This window comes from Seriola lalandi, unplaced genomic scaffold (assembly GCF_002814215.2).
Source record: "Seriola lalandi dorsalis isolate HSWRI2012SDOR001 ecotype SW California unplaced genomic scaffold, Sedor1 jcf7180002054614, whole genome shotgun sequence".
NCBI lineage: Eukaryota > Metazoa > Chordata > Actinopteri > Carangiformes > Carangidae > Seriola > Seriola lalandi.
This window is the reverse complement of record NW_019525167.1, coordinates 608,891-632,880: the sequence shown is the minus strand read 5'-3', so window position 1 is coordinate 632,880 and position 23,990 is coordinate 608,891. Positions and strand designations below refer to the sequence as shown.

Sequence of the window (23,990 nt, the reverse complement as noted above, 5' to 3'; positions counted from 1 at the left end):
GCCAGGGAGACAGATGTTAGGGCCCGAGAGACCACAGGAGAGAGAGAGACAGATGTAAGAGGCCGGGGAGACAGATGTTAGAGGCTAGAGAGACAGATGTTAGCCTATGTTAGAGGTTAGAGGATGGGGAGACAGATGTAAGAGGCCGGGGAGACAGATGTTAGCCTGCAATCAGGTCAGACGCTGGTGACACCAGAGGAGACAGTTCAACAGTCCATTCGTTTTTCATGGTAATCTGTATGAAGACTCTTCATGGTGTTAGTCAAACATGTGAAGTCTGTAGCTCATATTTTCCGCACATGAAGTGGAGCTGGAACTAGTACGGGACAAGGAGTATCGTAGACAGGTAACATCTGGCTGAACGCTGTCGCAGGAAGCGACGCCAAACTTATCGTAGGTCATACGTCTCGGCCGGTGTCTTTCTCTCTGTGGCTGGAGGAGATGGTAGAGCCAGAAGAAAAGTAGGTGGAAGAAAGGGAAGAATAAATTCAGCTGATGTGAAAGGATTGTAAACGATTACCCACCACCAGCTGCTGTATATGCCTGACTTACCTCATGTGACCTTAGAACTGAGAACGTGTGTGGAAATTATCTGAAGGACTGACCTGATACTTAGACATGAAGACGTTCCAGAGATTCAATGTGATTTGGAAAAAATTTAAGCTCAAACTGAATGCCAACAACCCTTATGCAAATACATATATAAAATATTTACATATAAAAATTTAAATATGGTCTTGGAGACACCTACTGTAGTGGGAACTGCCACAGGAGCAGGTTAGAGTACTTTAGCAGGTGTCTGTCTGTCTGTCTGTGTCTGTCTGTCTGTCTGTGTCTATCTGTCTGTCTGTCTGTCTGTGTCTGTTGTTTTGTTTGTTTGTTTTTTGTTGTTTTTTTTTGGGACATCAAGCAAGAAATTATCAGCAACGTGATGCGAAGAGTTTCACAGAAAAGTATCATTTTAAATGAATAAATAACGTGCCAATGTTACTACATCATTTCACATGTAGTACTCATGTACTGTAACAGTGAAGATGGTCAGTAACACGATGATGTACAATGATGAGTGTTTACTGCCCGCTAGCGCTCAGGAGTTTGTGGTTTTAAGAACCAAAAACCATCTCAGTGTAGTTTTACATCTCCTCTCTCAGGCTTCTCTCTGGAGCTCTAGTAACAACAGGTCAGTGAGCCAATCAGAAGAGAGGAGGCTCTGAGCTTCTCCTCTGATTGGCTGACTGTTTTCTGAGTGATACAATAAAAATACAGCAGATTTCAGGTAAAAACACTCAGAGAAACCAAATCCTGCAAGGTTCGGATGGTGGGTAAAGGTGGGCGGGGCTTGTTGGCTTTGTTGTGACATCACAAAGTTACACAGTTCCAGTATTGATATAGGACCTAGACCTGATCCATAATCACACTACACATGGACAGACCTTAGCCTTTAATTCTGACTTGAGTCAAGTCATGTGACTTCAGTCCCCCACCTCTGCCTCATGGCCGCCAAGGTGAGTTATTGACTGAATGTGGTGTTTGAGTGACTCGATGGCGCCACCTTGTGTCCAGACAGGGTGATGCCTCTGTGGGAGGAGACTGAAGCTCCACAAAGTGGGTGCTGACGTTCATCCGGCTCATTAATATCGGGCTGTTTACCGATTGCTTCAGAGTTAGTCTACGCACTGAGAGGAGTAAATCACCGGGAGATACACGGACAGAGAGAAAACAAACCCGGAAGACTACAGCTGTAACTTTGACCTCGGTCTGATCCTGGTCTCTGTTCAGTCCGCGCGCACTGTAAGTAACACACCTAAGCTCATGTTCACGTGTCTGCAGGGATCCGGGGGATTCAAACATTTCCAAGTCGTTTGTCTCCCTTGAGAAACTTCTCATCTGACTGTACTGACTTAATAATTCACAGATGTGTAAGTAAAGCAAAGATGAAGAAACAACCGCAGTGTACTTGGATCAGTTTAACACATGAATCAGTGTAGATGTCTAATTTACAACTGTGTTACAAATGCATCTAAACAGCCTCATGATGTTGCTGCTTCAACCCTGTTGAATTAAGTACATTTACTCAGATACTAATTTGAGGTACTTCTACTTTACCCATACAGAAATGTAATATACATATGTCCCTATATCAAGATATATATACATATATGTCACCTATAAGGGGATATATTATTATCACTATACATCCTCGGGATATATAAAGGTATTATTGTGTTATTGTTATTATTCATAACATATATGAAATACCTATCGTAAAACTTGTATATGCACATATATGTTAAAAGTATACATTTAATTTATAATTACAAGTTTGTTAAAACATATAAGTAAATTCTTTATGTTTATATGTTTTTTCTAATTAATTTCTTCTTAATTTCAAACACGTCAATATTCTTATTCTGGGAAAGTGATATCAGACTTTTGGAAACATATACTGACAGGCTCTGGGATGGATATTGCAACAATATAAGCATACATATATGAATATACATGTTTGTATGGGCTAGTCATGTGTCAATATATGAAAATTGATCCAATTTTTAATATGTTTAATATAGTTTTTTTTAAACATATTTATATTATTATTATATTTATAGTAAACTACTATGAATATACAGTATTACATGTGCGTATAAGTATTTCATCATGCCTCTACTCTTGATTTATTGTACATCTTACATCGCTATTATTATTTGTATTTGACAGCTGTGGTAGATTTTTCATACAAAAAAATACTTGGGATAAGATTATAATGCATTTTATCAATAGCGGCAAGGTAACTTTATTTGTATAGCACAACAAGGCAACACAAAGTGCTTTATATAAGACATAGTACGACTAGCTATAAAAGAATCACTTGTCTTTAATCCTTCTGCTGCTGCGTGGCTGCAGGTAAACATCAGTTCAGGATGGACAGTAAACAGTGTTGTGTGAAGCTGTCGGTCCAGCCGTCCAGAGGACTCATGGATGAGAAGTTCGTTGTCCTGGTCCAGAGCGTTCCACCTGGTTTTCAGCTGACCGTCCACGCGCTCCACCAGTGTGAAGATGGACACAGCTGGGAGGCGTTCGGTCACTACACTGCCGACGCCAGCGGGAATGTGAACGGTACATGGTTCAATACAGAGTCCTGGAAAATACAGGAAAATTAATTTAGAAATGTCTGAAGCAATTTAAGTCAATATTCAGGGGAAATGCTCCCCCAGGGAATTTCTTCACTATTCACTATTACTGTATCAAGCCATTTGTACATCATTTGGAAAAAACATAATAGTTGCCCAAGAAAAAAAATAATCCAAACCTGCATCATATTTTTAATCTCTGTCTCCATCATTCTGAAACCACAACACAACAGATTTTGACATTGACTAATTCTCACTACTGTCACATAAAAAGAGGCAAAAATTGTCTGATGTGACCATTTTGAAATCATATGACAGGTGGTGAATGAATTTGACACAAACAGCATCACTATGTTCACACCTCCTCTTTTCTTCTTTCACTCTCTCAGCTCCACTCATCTGTCCCTGGAAAGTCAAGTCCAGTGTAAATTACAACACATACATGTGTGAAAAATTACATTGCGATAATTGGATTATATTTTGCTTTTCAAGTTTACATGATCTATAACGACTTTAATATTTATAATTTTAGCCTGGTATTTTTATAGCCAATTCAAAATCTGGTTGAGACCTGTTAGGAGGTACACTACAGGTCCCAGGGCCCAGGTGTAACACATTTAGTCAAAATTACTTTCAAATGAATGAACTGTATGAACGTTGTGATTATTATTTATTAGTAACTTGAACTTCGCACACAGCTGCTGTTGGACTTATACTTGCAGTTTGCCTTCACTTTTGCTGCTGCTTGTGGACTTCATGCTGGTTTACTCCGTGTCAAAATGTGTCTTTTAATAAAACAGCATGTTATATAATCTGATTCCATCCTGCATCTAAGTGAAGGGCTGGCGTGGAGTAAATAGCAGGAAGTTAACAAACGCCGTTAAGGGCCCACCGCCAGAACAGTAGTGGCCGTCGGGCACGGGTGGCTTGCTTCCAGCCTGGTTGTGGGTTGTTGGACTTCCGAAAACCAGGCGGACCGCACTTCAGCCGGATCTCTGGGCCCAGACCCGGCCGAGTCTTTGACAGAATAATTTGAATAACAGCAGAAGAAAAGTAAACTGGGGAACAAACAAACGCAGATACTTTTCGTACCTGTGACAATTTCGAGAATCGGACGAACAGGAAATGGGGATTGGAGGGAAAAACCAGAGGTGCGCACATCTGTCTGCTTTAATGCACTGCGCACATACATGAACTTGCTTTAAATGTGGAAGACAAAAAGCAGGAATGTCACAGTTGGCCCACGAGTGACTCTGAGAACAGTCAATGGTCCAAACACTCTAATGCTCCTATAAAGGTGTCAGAGCTTCCGATTGGTTAATATGTGTTTTTAAAAACTACTTTTGGGGCTGCATTTACTCTTTCATCCCCAAGCGCAATGTAGCCGCGGTGTTTTACAGCAGGTCTGGGTCGGACAGGTGACAGGTGTGTTTACAGTGTTTGTGCAGGAAAGGCGTGAAAATTAGCAGGTCGTTTGAAAGTTGTAAATATTAGGAAGCTATTCACTAATGTTTTTCATTTATTTATACATTAATTGAATGTATTAACAGATATGTTTTTATTCATGGAATTGTTTGTGGATCCGTTTTATATTATATTTTCTATATTTATATTTTTTGTGAGTTTACAAATGTATTATTTGCATTTGTGGAAGGTGTTTTATATTTACACATCACACATTTACGCACTAATTGTTTGGTTTACGTCAATAATATTGAGACAAATTTACCTCTGCACAAGTTTTCACATCTTATTCCCCCTTCTCTTCATTCTTTCCCTCCCTTTCGCTCTCACTCCTCCCTTTCTACTTTTCTTCACTCTTCAAATCCAGATTTCCTCTTATGTCTTCTTCTCACCCATTCTCCACCAGTTTCAGAGGATCCCAGTCTGGGCGGGACATATACAGGGGTTGAACCGATGGGTCTACTGTGGAGCCTCATACCGGTTCCAGGCAGCAAATCTGGACTCAGGTACACCAACCAGGCCAGAACTGTTCAGATGATACCCATCAGTACTGGACCAGTTATTAATATCAGAGCTTATTCTTCCATCATCCTTCAGGATGAGGAAGATGAACGTCCAGACTCCCATGGAGGTCACAATCTCAGTGTACGAAGGTCACCAGACTGAGGGGTTCATGGATCAGGTGGCGCTGGCCGGTGTGGTGGTGGAACGCTGGTACATGGCGCCTGGCGTCCGCAGGATCCCGATCACAGAGGATGGACTCACTGCGACCCTTTTCCTGCCCCCAGGTAGGACAGAGGAGAGTCTGGAGGGAGGTGTCCTCTGGGTGGAACTCAGACCAGAACTATAGTCTTGACCTGGATGTGAACTTCAGCAGGGAGAGAAGAATAGCTGGGTGTCATCAGCGTAGCATAGCAATAGTAGGATAAGCCGTGCGAGTGTATGACATCACCAAGGGTACTTGTGTGGTCCTGCTGATGTACTGAGGTGTTTTGGGTCAGTTTGGATGTTCAGGAGCTGTTTCTGTCGTTTTCTGTTCTGGCTTGAGTGATGAATCAACTTGTTCAGCCATTCACACTAAAAGATGTAGATAAAACACCGTCAGTGTTCAGCGTAATTAAGCTCTCACTGGCCGGTACTATTGGAATAACCAAGTTAAAATAAAAAAAAAGGAGTTAAGGGAACACTCAAAGGTTTCCATCAAACTGACTGTTTTTGGTGTTTTGATTCGTCTGAAGGACCCGGACCTTTCCCTGGCCTCCTGGACCTGTGGGGCGGTGGAGGGAAGTTGGTGGAGTACCGTTCAGCGCTGTTGGCCTCCCATGGCATGGCATCCCTGGCTCTCGACTACCTGACGTCTAAAATCACCATGGAAACTGGGAAGATGGTGGGCAATGAGTACTTTGAGGTAAACCCAACGAGCGTTGTGTTTGGTCATGCTTTCATATCGTGCTCTAATTGTATTCGCCACAGTCTCGTCCACTTTATGTTGTGATATTTAGGGACAGTGGGCTGAGCATGTCCTTTAGAAGTTTCTGTAATACAGCCACAGGTCCCAGGAAAAAATACTGAAGACACAGGTCACAGATGGTGAACTGCTGCCTGCATAGCTTACTAATCTTTTGTTTTGGTTGTGACACGTACAGAGTCACACTCCGTCAGTTATATTGTTGAGTTATGTAGGTTAAAAGTCTTGTGTGTGTCTGTTATCTCTGTGTGTGTGTGTGTGTGTGTGTGTGTGTGTGTGTGTGTGTGTGTTTATATATCAGTAAAACCATGGTTCAGAGGTTCATTCACCTTTACAGAGACACTCATTCCCTCAGAACACAGACCACCTAGTTGTTGAATTCAAAGATTACTGGAGGAAGTACCAGTGAGAGTTTAACCCAGACAGAATCAGTCTTGTTGACTTGAATTAATCTACAATCAGTTTACGTGTATTTTTTTTTTACTACATTTATGCATTGAAAACATCCAGGGACGTAGCACGAACATCTGGGTCCTGTACACGTGCACTATCAGTGGCTGCCCTTGCTGTTTTTCTTGTGTTTCTTCTGTGCGAATAACTAAATCAACAAGTGTAAACCCATGCATCTGTAGTGGTTACTGGCTAACCAGTAATAAAATGTCTCAAACACAAAATAAAGTCTGCACACAATCCATAGCTATACAAAACAGGTGGGGATCGTCCCCTGGGAACTTAAGTCCCCTGCTCCCCTCACTACGACGCCTCTGAAAATATCAAACTGTGACAAAACACGTAGCACCCTGTAGTGATTTTATTCTGATCAATAACATCATAAAATCATTGCTAAACCTCAGCAGTGTAATAAAGTCATAACAGTAGCATCAAGCTGGAGGCAGGAACGTCAAGAAATCACATCATTACTAATTTGCCTCAGAGACTTTTCTGTACAACATACAGCACCCTCGATTTATATAAGCCTTCAATTCAGATAAGACATACACACATGTATGAATTGGTTAGGTGAGGTTATCAGTTAGGTTGTCCAGCTTTTTTTTTTTTTTACAATCAAGAACATGATTGCACAATTTAAGTCCTCTGACAATGGTAATAAATCTCAGAGTCAAAGATCAAACCCAGATTAAACCAGCTGATAGACCAGCTGCCAAGACCTGATGAGGGCTGGTTTATGGAAATGTGTGGCCAATTAAAAACATTTCAGATTTGAATTTTCAGCCATCAGTTCTATGATGAACAAACAAACCGGTTGTCACCATCACCACAGTCTTTGTTGATATGTATTTTAATATAAATGCTTTAATGTTATGAGTTGTGAGGATGTGGTCTCTGAGTGTTTCCCTGCTGCAGGCGGCCTACAGAGTCCTGCAGCAGCATCCCCAGGTCCTCGGCAGCAGGATCGCCATGTTGGGACTTTCCTTTGGCACCAGTGTCACCCTCAAAATGGCTGCTTACTCCCAAGTTGTAAAGGTAAGACAAGTCATACATGAATAAAAGGAAAAGTTAGACTTTTTTGTTTTCTTAAATAAGAAAAGTGTAGTAGTAGTTGCTGCTGTTATTGTATTTGTATTTGTGTGTGTGTGTGTGTGTGTCTCCCAGCTCAGGTGTGCGGTGTGTATTAGTGGGAGTCATGTGCAGCCGGTCGAGGGATCTGTGAAACAAATAATGGGTTTCTTTAACCAGTAAGTTCATCTATTGTCGGTCACTTGAAGATTTCCGTTCAGCAACTCAACAACCACTGTTGGTCAGATTGTTGTTGAATGTCCTTATCCTGTTCCTGGTTAATTACCCCATGACCTTTCCTTTAGCGCCACCCTCAGGACAAACTTTGTATTTTTTGCACGACTACTATTAAGAATATTTCAAACAGAATCTGAAGTGAAACACAGACTCTCAAATTTATATAAATTAAAGATGGCGGTCAGTAGAGTGAGTTGTAAAATGTTACAGACAGTGGTAAAAGGAATTCCAGGGTTCTCACGTGTCCCGGAAAAAAACTGTAAAAGTTTCCCAGTCCTTGAAAACATGGAAAATGAGAAAAAGTAAAATGTACTGTGTTGTCCTGGAAAAATTAGTTCAATACTCTTCTATGTTCTGACAAATTTACATTCAGGATGATGCTGACATTAAAATGGGAGGCTAGTTTATGGACGACAGTATTTTGAATTGGCTGCTGTCTGGCCAGGCCGTGAACGCACCCCGAGGTAACATCACAGTACCGTAAGATGGATGATTTACAACTTAAAAGTGTCCGAAACTCTGAAGAATGTAAGTTTCATTATACTTTAAATATACGTATGTCACTGGTGGCTATTAACTGTGGTAGTTTTTTATTAGGTTTATAGATTAACGGTTGACAAACGGGTTAGAATATTTGGTTCAGTTGCTTGCTAGCTTGTTTTGCCTTTAGCTAAGAGTTTAAGAGTTTGTGGTTCATCTCTAGCGGAGCAAAGGTTTTAAATGTGAGTTGGTTCATTGTTTAGAGTTGGATAATAATAAATGTGAGTCCGGGGTAAATACAGTGAACGAGAGCCAAACTGTATGTTAGCCAAACACTGGCTAAATCCTTGCTAACGGCTGTTTTTATTGTGCTAGCATCTTTGCTAGCGTCACTTCTAACTGCGTTGTTCAGGTAAAACAGACCGTGACAACCTCGTTAAAGACTTCACTTCCTGTTACTAGTAAAGTGGCTAAAGTGTGATAAACCGATAAGACCCAGCAGCAGTAAATATAAGTTTAGTCAGAATTAGGAAAGATAAAAGTGTTTTTTTTTTTTTTGTGTTTGTTTGTTTTTTTGGGACCAATCAGAAACGCCGCGAAGACTCGCTTCAATGAGGAGAACCAGGTGATCTGGCGAGACCTGCTGCTGCCCATCCCCACCGACCCCTCACTCAAAGTGGATGTGAGTACCACCAACCATGTCGGTCTTACACAGTTCATTTTTCTGTTTTGTAACCATGTTTTTGGTCTTAAAATGAACAAGTAGTGAACAGGTGGTTTGTATTATGTGCTTTCACCCATGGAATCCCATTTGTTCACAGACTAAACGCCATTGTGCATAAGTTTATATTCTTTTATTTTCTGGGGAATCTCCAAAAAACTGAGGTATTTGTTGATAAATTCACCTCTGGCTGTGGGTAATGTCTCAAAATGCTCAGGTACATGATTCCCCATGTGATGGCAAATGATGCAGAAACAATTGAAGCCAGAGCAGGTGAAGAAATCTGAAGCGTTGCTGCTGTTTGTCTCTGAGCAGGTGGGACGACTCCAGTGTCCTCTGTTGCTGGTTGTAGGTGAGGACGATCAGAACTGGCCCACCTACGAGTCTGCAATGGACGTGAGTTCACTGACATGACGACGTCCTGTGTGAAGTGTTTAAGTCTGGAGGATTGAAGTTGGGTTAGAAAGTATGATAGCAGAAATTGGATGAGTAGTTTTGGGGATATATGGAATTCAAAAGGGGCCAACACTAAGTAAATCAATAAGACATTTAAAAAATATATATATATATATAAATAAAGTACAATATGTAAATGAACCACTAGCATCTGTGAAATATTTCATGACCTTTTTAAAACTCAGCCATTTCATTGTTTTAATCCCTGTAGAAACGCTTTCATTGAAATTTGTTTTGATATAGAAATTATTGGCATTTTCCTGATATGACTTCAGCAAAAACAGCATTAACAAAATATTGACTTCCTGTTTTCCAGATGAAGGAGATGATGGAGCGAGCAGGGAACAGCCACCTGCTGACTGTCCTGTCATACCCGAACGCAGGTCACCTGATTGAACCTCCGTACACACCGCACGCCCGAGCCAGCACCTTCAAATCGGTCCAGACACCTCAGAAGTGTAGGTTCACCTTCAGACTGGGAACCCGTAGACAGAGACAGAAACTCTCTGAGTGATTGTAGGTCAGGGCTTCAGACTTGAGTGTTGACGACTGTTTCTGTTGCCTGTCGTCTTTGCAGTCATGGCTCTGTGGGGCGGAGAGACGGTGGCACATTCTCGTGCTCAGGAAGACGCCTGGAGGAAGACGCTGGTCTTTCTGAGGGAGAATCTGTACGGTGGCAGAAACCCTGGTGCAACCTCTTTTGCCAACCTGTAATCAAGGTGACGACTAATAGAGTTGATAAATGAGAGAAGTTAATTTGGGGCGTCCCTGGTTCTGCAACTATAAATCCCCTAAAATTGTTCCACATAGACAGCTTTATGTGACTCATGGTTGAAGCCCCTTTATGGAACCTTCTTGACTCAATCGTCAGTACACAAGATGAACTGTGTTAATAAATATCCTCAACACACACTTTGATAGGAACACCTGTACACCTGCTTATTGATACGATTATCCTGCAGATACAGGTTCAGGAGCTTCAGTTCATCTTCACATCAAACATCACAATAAGGAAAAAATGTGATCTCAATGACTTTGACTTTGACATGATTGTTGGTGCCAGACGTGCTGGTTTGCAAGGCATCGAAAGGAACCGCTCTTTCCATGGTCACGAGCCATGGTGACAACCTACGCTCCGGCTCAACCGTTGTGCTTCACTTTCCCCGTCACTTCGACGACCGGGGACTGTGGTCGCTCATCTCGGTCTCGCTGAAAACCACCTGGTCACATCTTAAAAATAAGGAGCAAAACAGTTTGTGATGGCATCTAGCTCTGGTTCGTTTTGACTTTTGAATGTGGTCACTGTAGGACAAATGTATCTACCATATTAATGACATGTAATTGACCTATGTATTTTTTTAATGAATTGATCAATCATTTAGTGTAAAAAATGTCATATTCAGTTTGCAATAATACAAAACAGAAAGACAGCGAGGGGAAACTGACATCAGGGGATAGTTGGAGCTTGTGATTGATAAATAATATCAGTGATTAATCATTTAAAACTATAATCCATCCTTTTTTTTATCCTGTATCTGCCCATAATACTGTACCATCATTACATCAATGAAATGCAAAATCAATAAACATGTTTGGAAATAATGCAACACCGCTCCAGGGTAATCAATCATTGATTATGTATCGGAGTCATACGACAGTTGTTACTGATGTTTGTTGTGTTTTCTCAAACTGGACATTCGCTGCTTGTTTGATGGTGATGAGGAATTTAAAACCCTGGTACAGAGACTACATTGATCCTCTGCATGGAAAACACGTTGCGAACATGAAAACAGTGTGTTTGATCCCTTTTTTGACAAATCGCTCAACTGAAGACTGAGATTAAATAAGAATTAAAAACTCCCCTTCCCTCCCACATTTTCCAAATCTCTCCTCGGAGCCTTAGAAGCTAAAAAATAAAAAACCCTAACCTTTGTCACATGTAGTCCTCCCCAGGATCTAAACTGATGTACTGATGTGGATGTTGACCACCAGACTGAATGTGCAGTTTCAGCGGCTCGATGGCGCCACCGTGTGTCCAGACAGAGTGATGTTTCTGTGGGAGGAGACAGAGGCTCCACGTGCTGAGGCTTCAGTTCAGATGGTTTAAGAAATTCAGATTCACACAGACTCTGTCATAGTTTTGTTTCTTGACTTTGACGAGTTTAGCAACAGGTGACAGGCGACAAACGTGAAGATAACAGCTCTGAGGTCTGTTCTCTGCTTGTACAGTAAGTAGTTCATACATGTAATGTAAAGAATAATTGTGTAATTTAAGGGAAACTGGTTGAGAAAATTAGCTGTTTTAGTGGAGTTTATATTCAGGTGTGTCTTCAAAGACGCAGAGAGGATTTGTCTCACTCTGTAAATGACCAGTTCTTCTGTGGTCGTGTTGAAGAAACTAATGCAAAGAGCTGAGAGGTAATATAAAAAGACTTAAATAAATTTAAAGAGTAAAATGCAAAAGAAACCAGACAACAGTATACAAGATAGTTCAAATTAATTAACTAAAAATTCTCTAGGAATTTCCTGGAAAGTTATCAGCATTTTAGTCCAAATAAATTGAGCATTTTCTCAATTTTCACTACAATTAAAACCAAATTAAACAGGATCCATTTTCTGTATTGAATCATTCTACTCTTGATACTTTCAGGACATTTTGCTGTCGTTGTTCATCATCTATCCAATCAGATGGTTTTGGTTTTACCAATATTTTGACATCTAACTCGTCTCTGGTTATTTTTTTATCAGTTCAGGATGGACAGTAAACAGTGTTGTGTGAAGCTGTCGGTCCAGCCGTCCAGAGGACTCTTGGATGAGAAGTTCATTGTTCTGGTCCAGAGCGTTCCACCTGGTTTGCAGCTGACCGTTCACGCCCTCCACCAGTGTGAAGACGGGCACAGCTGGGAGGCGTTCGGTCACTACACTGCCGACGCCAGCGGGAATGTGAATGGTACATGGTTCAATACAGCGACCTGGAAAATGAATTCAGAAGTGTTTGAAGATACAGAAATGATGATAAAAAACACATTTTCTATTAGAATCCCACTTGAACGCTGTCTCCATTTTCCCTATAATTAATAACAAATTACAGTTAGTTAGACTAAACTTGTTGTAACTGGAATCTTGTAAAATGACTTACAATGCCACTGTGGAGGTGCTGAAAGACATTCAAGACTCAGTTTACAGTACGTACTGTACTGTAAGAACACTTACAGTAAATAAACCCCAACAAGTAGGTTAACAATTAGCCACAGACATCTAGCACCTATAATGGCAAAAATGGCAAACAGTTAACTGAGGACATGCCTGTTATTCTATAACTGAGATCTGCTGCTTAAGATCTCTATGTACCTTTTAAGCAAATATTTGACCAGTTTCACATTGAAGCCTGCAGCCGGAGGGACGTCACATTAGGAAGAGTCAGTTCTGCCCCACAGCACAAGGATCAGCTGTCACGTTTCTGTCTTAAAAGTCATGGGGACTGGTCAGAATGTGTTGGTATGTGTTTATAACCATATGATATCAGAGCACAATGTGGCCACGGTATCACATGGTATTAATACTTCTGATGCCACCGGGATTGTGAACGGTGCATGGTTCAATACAGAGACCTGGGAAATACAGAAAAAAATGTATTTAAGACGTTTGAAGGTACAGAAACATTTGTGAACTGCATAAAATTTACAATTGAACACTGTCTCCTTTTTCCCTATAATTAACACCAAATTACATTAATCTCACAGGGTCCATTCTTCTGTTTCGAATGCAGTTTGTTACTTTTAAAGAACATTTTGTTGATAGTACTTGCATAACTTTTACTTTAGTGACATTTTTTTAATGGAGTATTTTTTACAGTGTTGCAATGCCTCTTTTACTGAAGTAAGGAATATTAATTCTTCCTCCAAAGAAGCTCAACCTCAAATACAACCACAATACCAGCAGACAGCAGGAGCTATAGTTGACAAAAGTGGTTAGTATTTCACTCTTGTTAAATGACATTCAGTGACTTCTGGGTCTGCATCATCTACTTGAACTCAATCATACAGCCCTTTGCTCCTTTCTCGGACACTGCGTTCCTCCAAGAAATGTCATCTGGCATTGCCATACCTGCACACAAAGTAATTGCATTCCACGGTGTTTGGTGGTCTGTGGTTGCCCAATGGTGGAAGAAGCTACTGGATGCTTTCAGAGCAGGGGCATCCCTCTCTATCTCCATCTCTTCTGAGAGCACTTCTTTACTTGATCTCCTTACTGAATGGATATAGTACTAAGTACTTACACCAAGGTTTCCTGCTGCACTGAAGCGTTAGTGATGTCCTTCATTTGTAAGTTGCTTTGGATAAAAGCATCTGGCAAATGAATGTAATGTAATGATTTCTGTAATAATGTTTCCTTTACCCTCAAAGGAATACATGTTAAAATCAGGAGTCGGTCTTTTGACTCGGAAATCAGCTAAAGATGAGTAGTTAGACAAAACTGGTTTTGAAAACGAGTCTGTGCAGTAACTAGATTCTCGTCAGATGACTTAGGCTCAGACAGCTCGCGTCTATAATGGAAAACTTGTTAGCAGTAAACTGATGACACAGAAACTAAATTCACAAATTACAACAAACAGTCGATAAGAGATGTCTGTCAATACTTGTATGGCCAGTGATCTGACAAAGAGATGGAACTGTGTATGCCTGTCTGACTGTGATATTTTGTAATCTGAGATCGGCTGGTTGAGATCCCCATGTACCAGTGAAGCCTGCAGCTGGAAGGACCGCCACATCGGGAAGTATCAGTCGAAGTACCAGAACAGAATGAAGCCATGGTATTACATGGTATTACACTGCTGATGCCACCAAGACTGTGAATAGTACATAGTTCAGGGGACCTGGAATATTAGCATTGAAATAATAAACAATAGAATAAAAAAATATTTTTTTCTACTTTCTTTCTACTTTACAGTTTCAGAGGATCCCAGTCTGGGCGGAACATATTCTGGGGTTGAACCGATGGGTCTACTGTGGAGCTTAACACCAATTCCAGGCAGCAAACCTGGACTGAGGTCCGCCAACCAGGACAGAACTGTTCAGATGATACCCAACAGTACTGAATCGTTATCGATCATTATTAATATCAGACTTTCCTATCGTCCTTCAGGATGAGGAAGATGAACGTCCAGACTCCCATGGAGGTCACAATCTCAGTTTACCAAGGTCACCAGACTGAGGGGTTCATGGATCAGGTGGCGCTGGCCGGTGTGGTGGTGGAGCGCTGGTACATGGCGCCTGGCGTCCGCAGGATCCCGATCACAGAGGATGGACTCACTGCGACCCTTTTCCTGCCCCCAGGTAGGACCAGAGGAGAGTCTTGTTTTGTAACAAAAACTAGTGGGTGCTTGGACGAACATCAAACACCAAAGTTAACAAAATTCAGTTTAAGCTGGTATCTGGTACTGTGGGAAAAAATGAGTGACCAATCTTGGCAGGAAACACTGAATAAAGGTTTCCATCAGATTTTATATTGGCAGGAACATCTGCGACATGTAAAATTATTGTCATGTGAACGGACTGTTTTTGGTGTTTTGTCTCGTCTGAAGGACCTGGACCTTTTCCTGGTCTCCTGGACCTGTGGGGCGGCGAAGGGAAGTTGCTGGAGTACCGTGCAGCGCTGTTTGCCTCGCACGGCATCGCCTCACTGGCTCTTGACTATTTGACACCTGAAATAACCATGGAAACCGGGAAGATGGTGGACAACAAGTACGTTGAGGTAAACCTGATGAACGATATATGTCTGGTGTTGCAGTACCAATAAATGTTCCAGAGCTGTGCAAAGACCTGTCATCACATCACATCATCAGTATGTGAACGCATCAGTTTTATTTGTTATTTTAAAAACCTGATAAAGAGCCAATTTAAGCTTTAAATGTTGTACTTTTTCTAAATGTAAATGTAATAAAATTCATGTATATGTGGAGGTGCTTTGGACCTCATTGCTAGAAGCTGTTGTCTAAAAGAGTTTCTGCCAGAAATTAGATTCTGGCGAGGAGAAGTGTTAAATATTAATTTATTAATTTATTAATTTAATGCCAGGGCGTTAACTGGAGTTCAGCCTTAGATACCTACAGGGTAGTTTTGGTGTTAGACAGTAAATATTGACCATGATGCTGTAACATCGTCACAACTGTGACGTGGTTTAACACCAGTTTTAATCGGCTAGAGGCAGGAGAGGGTGTTTGACTAATCTTTAAACATGAGTCAGTTAAATTTGTCCTGCCAAAAATCCCAAATTACAAACCTGCCTCAGAGAGCTTTCTATTTAACATACCTCTTTCCTCTATTTGTAATCCATCAGTTCAGGGAGAGAAAAGCTCAGAGGAACCCAGTGGAACACAGCGTTCTAAAATAATAAAAAACAGAAACATCTGGAAAATCTACAGAGGAGAGATCCAGGAATTCAGTGTTCAGACCCTGGTCTTGTCTCTGTGTCTCAGCTGTAGCAGTTTGTATTGTATTGTATATGACATGTTTTCCTGCTGCAGGCGGCCTACAGAGTCCTGCAGCAGCATCCCCAGGTCCTCGACAGCAGGATCGCCATGTTGGGCCTTTCGCTTGGAGCCAGTGTCACCCTCAAAATGGCTGCTTACTCCCAAGTTGTAAAGGTACGACCAGTGTAAACGAAACAGACTTTCATCATCGTGTCGTAGCTCAGCTCATTGTTACTTTATCATTTGTGAAGTTTTTCTGTTCTGTGTCACTTGACGATTTAAATGAATTGAGATCAGGATCTTTATCAGCTGATCCTGTGTAAACCTATGTGTTTTTAAATTGTGTGTGTATGTGTCTGTGTGTGTGTGTGTGTGTGTGTGTGAGTGTGTGTGTGTGTGTGTGTGTGTCTCCCAGCTCAGGTGTGCGGTGTGTGTAAGCGGGAGTCATGTGCAGCCGGTTGACGGATTTTTGAAAGAACTCTTGCTTTTCTGTCGTGAGTAAGTTGAACAAAGAGAAAATGAAGAGACATGAAGTGAATAGTGAAATCATCATCAGTCAGAATCTGAGAAGATTTTTCAGTCCTTTTTTATGTTTGTTTTGTTTTTCTGTCCGATCAGAAACGCTGGGAAGACTCGCTACAACGAGGAGAACCAGGTGATGTTTAGAGAGCTGCTGCTGCCCATCCCCACCGACCCCTCACTCAAAGTGGATGTGGGTATCACCAACAGTGTCTGATGCTTATACAGTTCACTTTTCAGTTTTGTCACTCTGTTTTTCTATTGTGTTCTTTATGGCATTTTCCCCTTTAGTTGATAGTACTACACCACACAACAACAGGACAACAAAATCACTGAACAAATATTTCCCGTAGCCTGTTGGTGGATTTCATTTGGGGATTTTTGTATTTTTGTGAACCAGTTAATTCACCTGCAAGCTACATAACACATTTACAGATTCAATTTTGCAAGATTATGATTATTTATTTGATATGTTTTTGGAACAAAAATGGATGCATCAGAATAGTTTTTTTTCCCAATAGTTTTCCTTAGTTAATAGGTGATTTGTATGATGTGCCTTCAGCTGTGGAATCAGTGGTTTAGAGACTTAACAGAGGTGTGGATGAATTTTTTATTCAGATATACATTTTCTTCTCATTCTACAAGAAGCTGAAGTATCTTCTCTCGCTTTAAGTGATGTTTCAAAAAGCCACAATTGAATACTTCCCCAGCTGATTCACAGACATTTGAAGCTACAGCAGGTGAAGAAATCTGAAGCGTTGCTGCTGTTTGTCTCTGAGCAGGTGGGACGACTCCAGTGTCCTCTGTTGCTGGTTGTAGGTGAGGACGATCAGAACTGGCCCGCCTACGAGTCTGCAATGGACGTGAGTTCACTGACATGACGATGTCCTGTGTGAATTATAATCTTCATTCAGAGGTTTGAAGTCGAAATGTTAGCTTAAACTTTTTGACTGATGAGAGAGGAAACTGAAGCGTTGCTGTGATGTCATACAGACACAACTGTCATAAGATTGCGTTGGAAAAATAATGTTGTATATCTGAATATTAAGGTCATAGTTATCATGGTTGATTTAGCTTTAACAGGCTGCACGCTCCAGTTTTCAACTGACGATCACTTTTTGATGCAGTACTATGCGCACCGTGAATGACAGGCACCAAGAGAAGGCCCTGGTAAAAACTGGATGGATTTTTCATGGTTGACCAACCGGGATTTGTCTCAGTATGCCCAATGGCCCAATTACATATTTACAAACCTTCCACAAAGAATTAAAATGTAAATGAATGAAACACGTCTGTTTTTTTTACTTCCTGTTTTCCAGATGAAGGAGATGATGGAGCGAGCGGGGAACAGCCACCTGCTGACTGTGCTGTCGTACCTGAACGCCGGTCACTTGATTGAACCGCCATACACGCCACACGCCAAAACCAGCACTTTTAACTCAGTGGAATCAACTCACAGTGGTAGGTTCACTTTCAGACTAGGAAAAAATCAGGACTTCAGCCTTGTAGTTTGAACAATTTCTGCTGTGTCTTGTCTTTGCAGTGATGGCTCTGTGGGGCGGAGAGACATTGGCACATTCTCGTGCTCAGGAAGACGCCTGGAGGAAGACGCTGGTCTTTCTGAGGGAGAATCTGTACGCTACGGCGGCAGAAAACCCCCAGTGCAACCTCACTTTCACAGAGTTACAAATGTAATATGTTCACAGGTTAGCCCCCTCCAACATATGCAAATGCCCACACTGAATTTCTCAATTCAGTTTCCATTTTACATAACAAAAACACAAGATTACAAAAATAAAATTATGCTGAACACAAATGTTTTTTTTTTGTTGTGTTTCTGTTTTATTTCTTGACAATATTCTCTTTTGTTTATATGATATACTTCTTCCGCAAAGTTAGTTCTGGCTAATAAGTATTTTGTTTATTTGGGTAACATTATGGATACTTGAGGTTATTTAGGTAGGTAGACAGGTTTAGGACCAGCATGCACCTCAGTGGGTTTATGTTTTTTTCTCGAAATCCCATTGTTCCTCTATTTGCTGCTTGTTTGGATAAATAAATCAAAGGAAAAATACAGTGGCTTTGTTTGGCCAGTGGATTCTTTAGCTTGTGTAAACTACATCCCCCATAGTGCATCAGTGGCCTTCTGATTTTATGTTGAATTTAAATTTGTTTTGAAGACATATAGCCTCTACATAAAGGATCTGAACTTCCTCCACCACTGGAGTCTGGTGCTGTTTGTTTGTAGTTGCTGTGTGTGTCCGCTGGGGGGCGTCCCGCCTCCACGTCTGCTGTTTGAACCCCCGGCAGCTCCTCTCTGTCAGGCTGCATGGTGAAGATCATTAACTTCATCTGTTACTGCACGAGCCGCGCACACGTTCATCCGCTCTGCTTTGATGTTGTCTGCAGCCTGGACGCACTTGTCTTTTCGCTCCCTCCTCTCCGTCCGGACCAGGTCCAGGACCAGGACCATGCTTTCTCTACTCAGACCTGAGATCAGTTGTGTGACTAGGGAACTTGATGAGACCCTCAGACTCTCATCAGCCTGAACTCGGCTGGTGTGATGAGCCTGAGAGCCTCCCGTGTTATCCTGTGACGCAGGGCAGCCGCGCCGCACCGCACCGCACCGCACCGCTCCGTTCCGCACCGCGCACTTCGGAGGGCTGCGACAAGCGGAAGAAAAAAAAAAAACAAACACACGCGCGTCCGTGGCTTCTGTCTTATGGAACCAAACGACCCTGATGTGAACATGTCTTTAATCAGTTCGACACACTGATCTGAGAACTGTCTGTGGGAGGACAGTGACCCGGGCTCCGGAGTCTCATCTCGAACCGACACCTGCAGGTGATCCGGAGTGTGAGAAACAGGAATTTACCACTTCTCTGTGAGGGACCAGGAACCGCTCCGCTCCGCGCTCTAACTGCAGGAACAGAGAAAAGTGGATTTGGATTTTAATTCATTTTGTTGCCCTTGTGGTGAATGGATGCTGGTGCGGAGCCGGATCAAGTCCCCCGCACAGGAATTTAACGAAAAATATTTGTGTGATGTGACAAACAGCTGGAGACAAAAAACATCTGTCTGACCTGTGACACCGAGAGAGGAAACACCTGCTCCTGCTGCGGAGAGAAAGGTACCTGAATGCATCACGATATTTGCAATTGAAAAGATTTAACAGGTAAAAAAAGAACCAATCAGTGAATGAATGAAGCTCTGAGTGCAGATTGAAGATTGGAACTGTTGTGTTTTCTCTTGGTTTATTTGGGATGGGAGCATGTTGAGCTCTCCCTCAGATTTTCATCTTCGAAATAAATCAGTTAATCAATCAATCAATCAATCAATCAATCAATCAATCAGGATCAATCGCTGACGGGTCACTCGGACTCCTCAATGGATCCCTGGTCGTGTGTTTCAGCTGGTTTCAGATCAGATTCAGGATTTTTATGATTAGAGCTGATTCTGCCGGAATGCAGTTTGAGTCGTGCTGATGATTCGCGTGTGCGCGCCTGTGCGTGTCTGTGTCTCTGTGTGTGTGTGTGTGTGTTTCCAAGGAGTGTGTTCTAGAAACTAAACTTACGAGTTTCGATGTGTGTGTGTGTGTGTGTGTGTCTGTGTGTGTGTGTGTGAGTTCGAGTGTGCGTGCCTGAGATATGAGGAAGTATAGTGTATTTGTGCTCGTGCACGTTTATGCATGTAAATGTTTGCGTGTGAAGACTGTAGATCACGCGCACGCGCATATATTATTATTATCATTTGCGAGTGTGCGCGCGCCTCCGGGTTTGCTATGTCCAATAGGTGTGTGTTTGCGCAAGGGTTTATTGTGCGCGATGAGTGTGTGTGTGTGTGCGTGTGTGTGTGCGTGTGTGTGTGTGTGTGTGTGTGTGTTGGTGAAACTGAAGTCCATGGATGTGTGTGAAGAGTTTAGACATGTACCACTCTTGTAAGGTGTGTGTGTGTTTTATGTTTGCCTGAGGATGAGTTTGTGCGTGTGTGTGTGTGTGTGTGTGTGTAAAATTATATTTAAGATATGAGAGAGAGGGGGGAGGGGGAGAGAAGGTGCACATATGGACAAAAAACAAAGAAGAAGAGAGGACGGGGAAAGGGGCGAGATACATAAAGAGAAAGTGGGTGAGAGAGAACTGTAGACAGACAGAATATGAGAAGAGATAAAGGAGTTTAATCCTCCCTCCTGCAGCATCCAATAAGAGCTGAGTGACTATATTTTCTTTGTGCAGACAGATCCACATCCAGAAACTCTCTGACATTTACAGGGGAGTCATCAGACAGCAGGAAACTCACTGTTTAACCAGCACACACCGAAATCCTGTTTAAATACACCACATGGCCAAAAGTGTGCGGACACCTGAGTATAGAAGCCATATGTTACGGTTGAATATGTGATCCTCCAAACACAGATTTGTTCTTCCCACTGCCAGATAGAGATGTGTGAGTCATCACTCCATACAACATGTTTCCTTTGCTTTGCACTGATCTGAGAAGAATGACAGCAAGTTCCCAAAAATGACACATTAACATTGAAGTGGCGAAGTCCCTTGTTAATTATGACCAGAGCAGACGAGTACAAAAAGTAATTATAGAGTGACAACTCTTCATTTTCCAATTTCAACCAACAGTCAACTTTAAATCCTCGCATAAATTTAAAGCTCCTCCAGTGTAAAGGTCTGTGTCCATGTGTAGTGTGATTATAGATCAGCTCTAGCTTCTATATTAATACTGTGAAAGTATCAAAGCCTCAGTCCACAGAGAAATGCACACAGCCTGTATTCAGAAACTGAGCCTTAAAACCAGCCGTCAGGACTTCTGGAACTTTGTGATGTCACAACAAAGCAGTCACCAAGCCCCGCCCACCTGGACCCACCATCCAAACCTTGCAGGATTTGGTTTCTCTGAGTGTTTTTACCTGAAATCCTCTATATTTTTATTGTATCAGTCAGAAAACAGTGAGCCAATCAGAAGAGAGGCTCAGAGCCTCCTCTCTTCTGATTGGCTCACTGACCTGTTGTTACTAGAGCTCCAGAGAGAAGCCTGAGAGAGGAGATGTAAAACTACACTGAGATGAACCACAAATATATCTCTTTATGGAGATGTTGAAATTTTTTTTCTGGAGAAGGGAAGACTTTGCCCTGCTGGTCTGACGGTGCTGGAGGAAATCACCAAAGTCATTACAATTCATCATCTGGGGACCATGAATGCCAGGGCAATCTTTCTGATAGATGTTGTGACACTTTAGTGTTTTTAGTGGATGCCAAAGCCATGCTGCTAGTGTGGCAATGTACACTAGAAAGATGTATAAATATTGTATGATTTCTACCTGATAGCAAAAAGAAAAATGTTGTAGTTTAAAGAACATCAATCTCCAATCACATTACATTGCAACTGACGTTAATATAGATATATTTTTGGATAAAGCTTTTATCATTTATTTTACTGTAATATATTGTACAGAAATATGTGGAATTGTGACAAAAGGGGTTTTACTTTCACTTTAAATTGTTTGGTAGCTGCTGTATCCATTTTACATTGTGAGACTGATAATGATAAAACTGATCATCTATAACACATATGTTTAACTGTACATATAATGTAATATAACACATAATGTGCTCTGAGGCGAGCATTACCTGCACACTGATCTCTGATCACTGCATATTACTATTGATTTATAGATGCAATGCAATAATGGTCTGCTATAAGTTTAAAAATGCTAAATAATATAAAAGACTTTTTGCTAAAAGGAGTTAAATTTTTAAAAAGCGTTTATCGAGTTCATTGTTTATTTCATGCTCATCGTTGGGAATTAAGCCACGTCAGTTTATCTGTTTATCTGTGATCCATTAAAAGCTCTTGATCTGCTAGATGACGATTGATTTTTTTTTTTGTCTCCGCCCACGTTGCCCGGCGGGAAATTCCTCCGTAGTTCCTGTTGTTGGGTTGAGCTGTGAATAAACGGATGACGGAGAAAACTGCATTCGTGATTCTTTTTAAATCACTTTCCCGCCCGTTTTCGGGACGGGTGTAACAGAATAAATCCCTCGAGTAATGAGTCTTTTAGTGACATAATTGATTTGAAAGCCTCAACGCTTCAGGAAAGGTGGACCCCCCCTCCTGATTGCAGACAGTTGGTTTGTTCCACTTCCTGTTTGTAGACTATAAAACTCATCTGGACCAATGCGCATCGTTTCGCTGGTGGAGGACTCAAACATGGAGCCAAGAAACACAAACAGGAGCAACAGGTGAAAGACTGATAGTTCCACCACAAACTGTTTCTATATTTGTGTTTCGTTTTTTTTTTACAGACTTAAAGAAATGAGAAAGAATGTGTTAATCAATGCACTTTAGGTAAATGCGTGTTAGTTTAGCTAGCTGTTTCCCTTTGCTTCCATTGTTTATGTTATAGAAAAGCTAACCAGATTTGACTTCAGCACTGCACTACGCACACTGATGTGAGACTGATATCCATCTGAACATCTCACTCTTGGAAAGAAAGTTTTTCTTACTGTATTTCTTACTTTTAAACAGAAGCTCATTGAAAGATTCACTAAGATGGGAATACTCCCCTACAGCGATCTGGCCACAAACCTTGTTTAATTTTCCCTCCATTTTCTCACTTATCACTTAGAGTCTTCAAGCGCCTGAATGTTTTATATGTTTGGTAGCCGAGGACTTACCTTTCCAAAATCTGATTGAAGAGAACCTGGTATAATGTGGGGAGGGGTTGTGCTCTTACCTTGAAGGTGTTGACTGGGACAACAAGGGTCATCCTTGCTCTTGAGGAGAGGGCTGTGCTATCTCTTTTTTTTCTCCGTAATGCAGAAGTCTTTCACCTTTTCTAAAAAAAAACATGCCTGTTTGCTGAGCCCTGTGAGTATGTGCAAAGTAAAACAGCTGTCTTCATCAAAACTTTGGGGTTGCACAGCAGCAGCCATTGTTATGCCCAATTAAAAATACTCCACCATGACAAGTAAGAACTGTGCCAGGACGTTGCCTCGGGCAGCAAGCGGTCACGACTGATCGCTTCTCGGCCTTCTGGCTAAGATCAAGTGTAGCGTCTGTTTGTGTCGGTTTAATATCTCGTATGTCCACTATAAGCAGCCGACAACAAATTAAATGGATTTTTAGCTTCGCTCCACACATGGACATTAGAGTGTGAGCGGTGGATGCTTCTCTTTCCTTGCAGCTAAATCGAGGAGTGAAGAAAATATAGAGGTGTACGTCGCTCAATATCTCACAGGGGCAAATAATATGAATCAAACTGGATGCCGGTTTTTACAACTTAGACTTGTAGAAAACAGTTCTGTTGAATTACTGATGTTCTTATAGTGGAACCTCCAGTAAGAACCATTTCAAGAGTGGGGACTGACCTGAAATTACTAACCACTTCCCTGCTTTTGCAAACATTGAGAGAGGTTGTTCTGATTTCTCCTCTAGGAATCTTTGTTTGGGCTAAACACTAAAGGATCTCTGGTTTATGAGTTTGATTATTGATCATGTATTGATTGTTTCCTA

The 23,990-nt window shown here is 41.5% G+C and overlaps 3 protein-coding genes and 1 non-coding gene across 5 annotated transcripts in view; all 4 read left to right on the top strand.

The window, feature by feature from the left end:
• The first annotated feature begins 1,789 nt into the window (after positions 1–1,789).
• On the top strand, positions 1,790–11,082 carry LOC111665081 (peroxisomal succinyl-coenzyme A thioesterase-like). Of its 2 annotated transcripts, XM_087177606.1 has the most exons (12): positions 1,790–1,919; positions 2,905–3,117; positions 5,002–5,101; positions 5,193–5,383; positions 5,834–6,003; positions 7,429–7,548; positions 7,678–7,760; positions 8,887–8,980; positions 9,335–9,415; positions 9,792–9,933; positions 10,053–10,194; positions 10,438–11,082. In XM_087177606.1, the coding sequence occupies exons 1-11, from the start codon at positions 1,916–1,918 to the stop codon at positions 10,187–10,189; spliced, it is 1,335 nt and encodes a 444-aa protein (XP_087033732.1). In that variant the 5' UTR covers positions 1,790–1,915; the 3' UTR covers positions 10,190–10,194; positions 10,438–11,082. The 2 variants fall into 2 exon arrangements, with proteins under 2 accessions (XP_087033732.1, XP_023275725.1); XM_023419957.2 differs by having other exon boundaries at positions 10,053–11,082.
• Positions 11,083–11,220: 138 nt separating this feature from the next.
• LOC111665082 (peroxisomal succinyl-coenzyme A thioesterase-like) lies at positions 11,221–18,282 on the top strand. Its single transcript, XM_023419958.2, has 11 exons — positions 11,221–11,703; positions 12,224–12,425; positions 14,426–14,525; positions 14,621–14,811; positions 15,060–15,229; positions 16,002–16,121; positions 16,363–16,445; positions 16,566–16,659; positions 17,249–17,329; positions 17,786–17,927; positions 18,010–18,282. Exons 2-11 carry the CDS (start codon positions 12,230–12,232, stop codon positions 18,159–18,161), a joined length of 1,329 nt encoding a protein of 442 aa, XP_023275726.1. The 5' UTR covers positions 11,221–11,703; positions 12,224–12,229; the 3' UTR covers positions 18,162–18,282.
• Positions 18,283–18,846: 564 nt separating this feature from the next.
• Positions 18,847–23,990, top strand: part of grm8b (glutamate receptor, metabotropic 8b) — a 122,402-nt gene continuing 117,258 nt past the window's right edge. The window contains exon 1 of the mRNA XM_023419924.2: positions 18,847–19,596. The gene's annotated coding sequence lies outside the window, so the exon portion shown is untranslated. The remainder of the gene's footprint in view (positions 19,597–23,990) is intronic.
• On the top strand, positions 23,495–23,688 carry LOC111665098 (U2 spliceosomal RNA). The gene has a single exon (XR_002761473.1). It is a non-coding gene; the product is annotated as a U2 spliceosomal RNA (small nuclear RNA).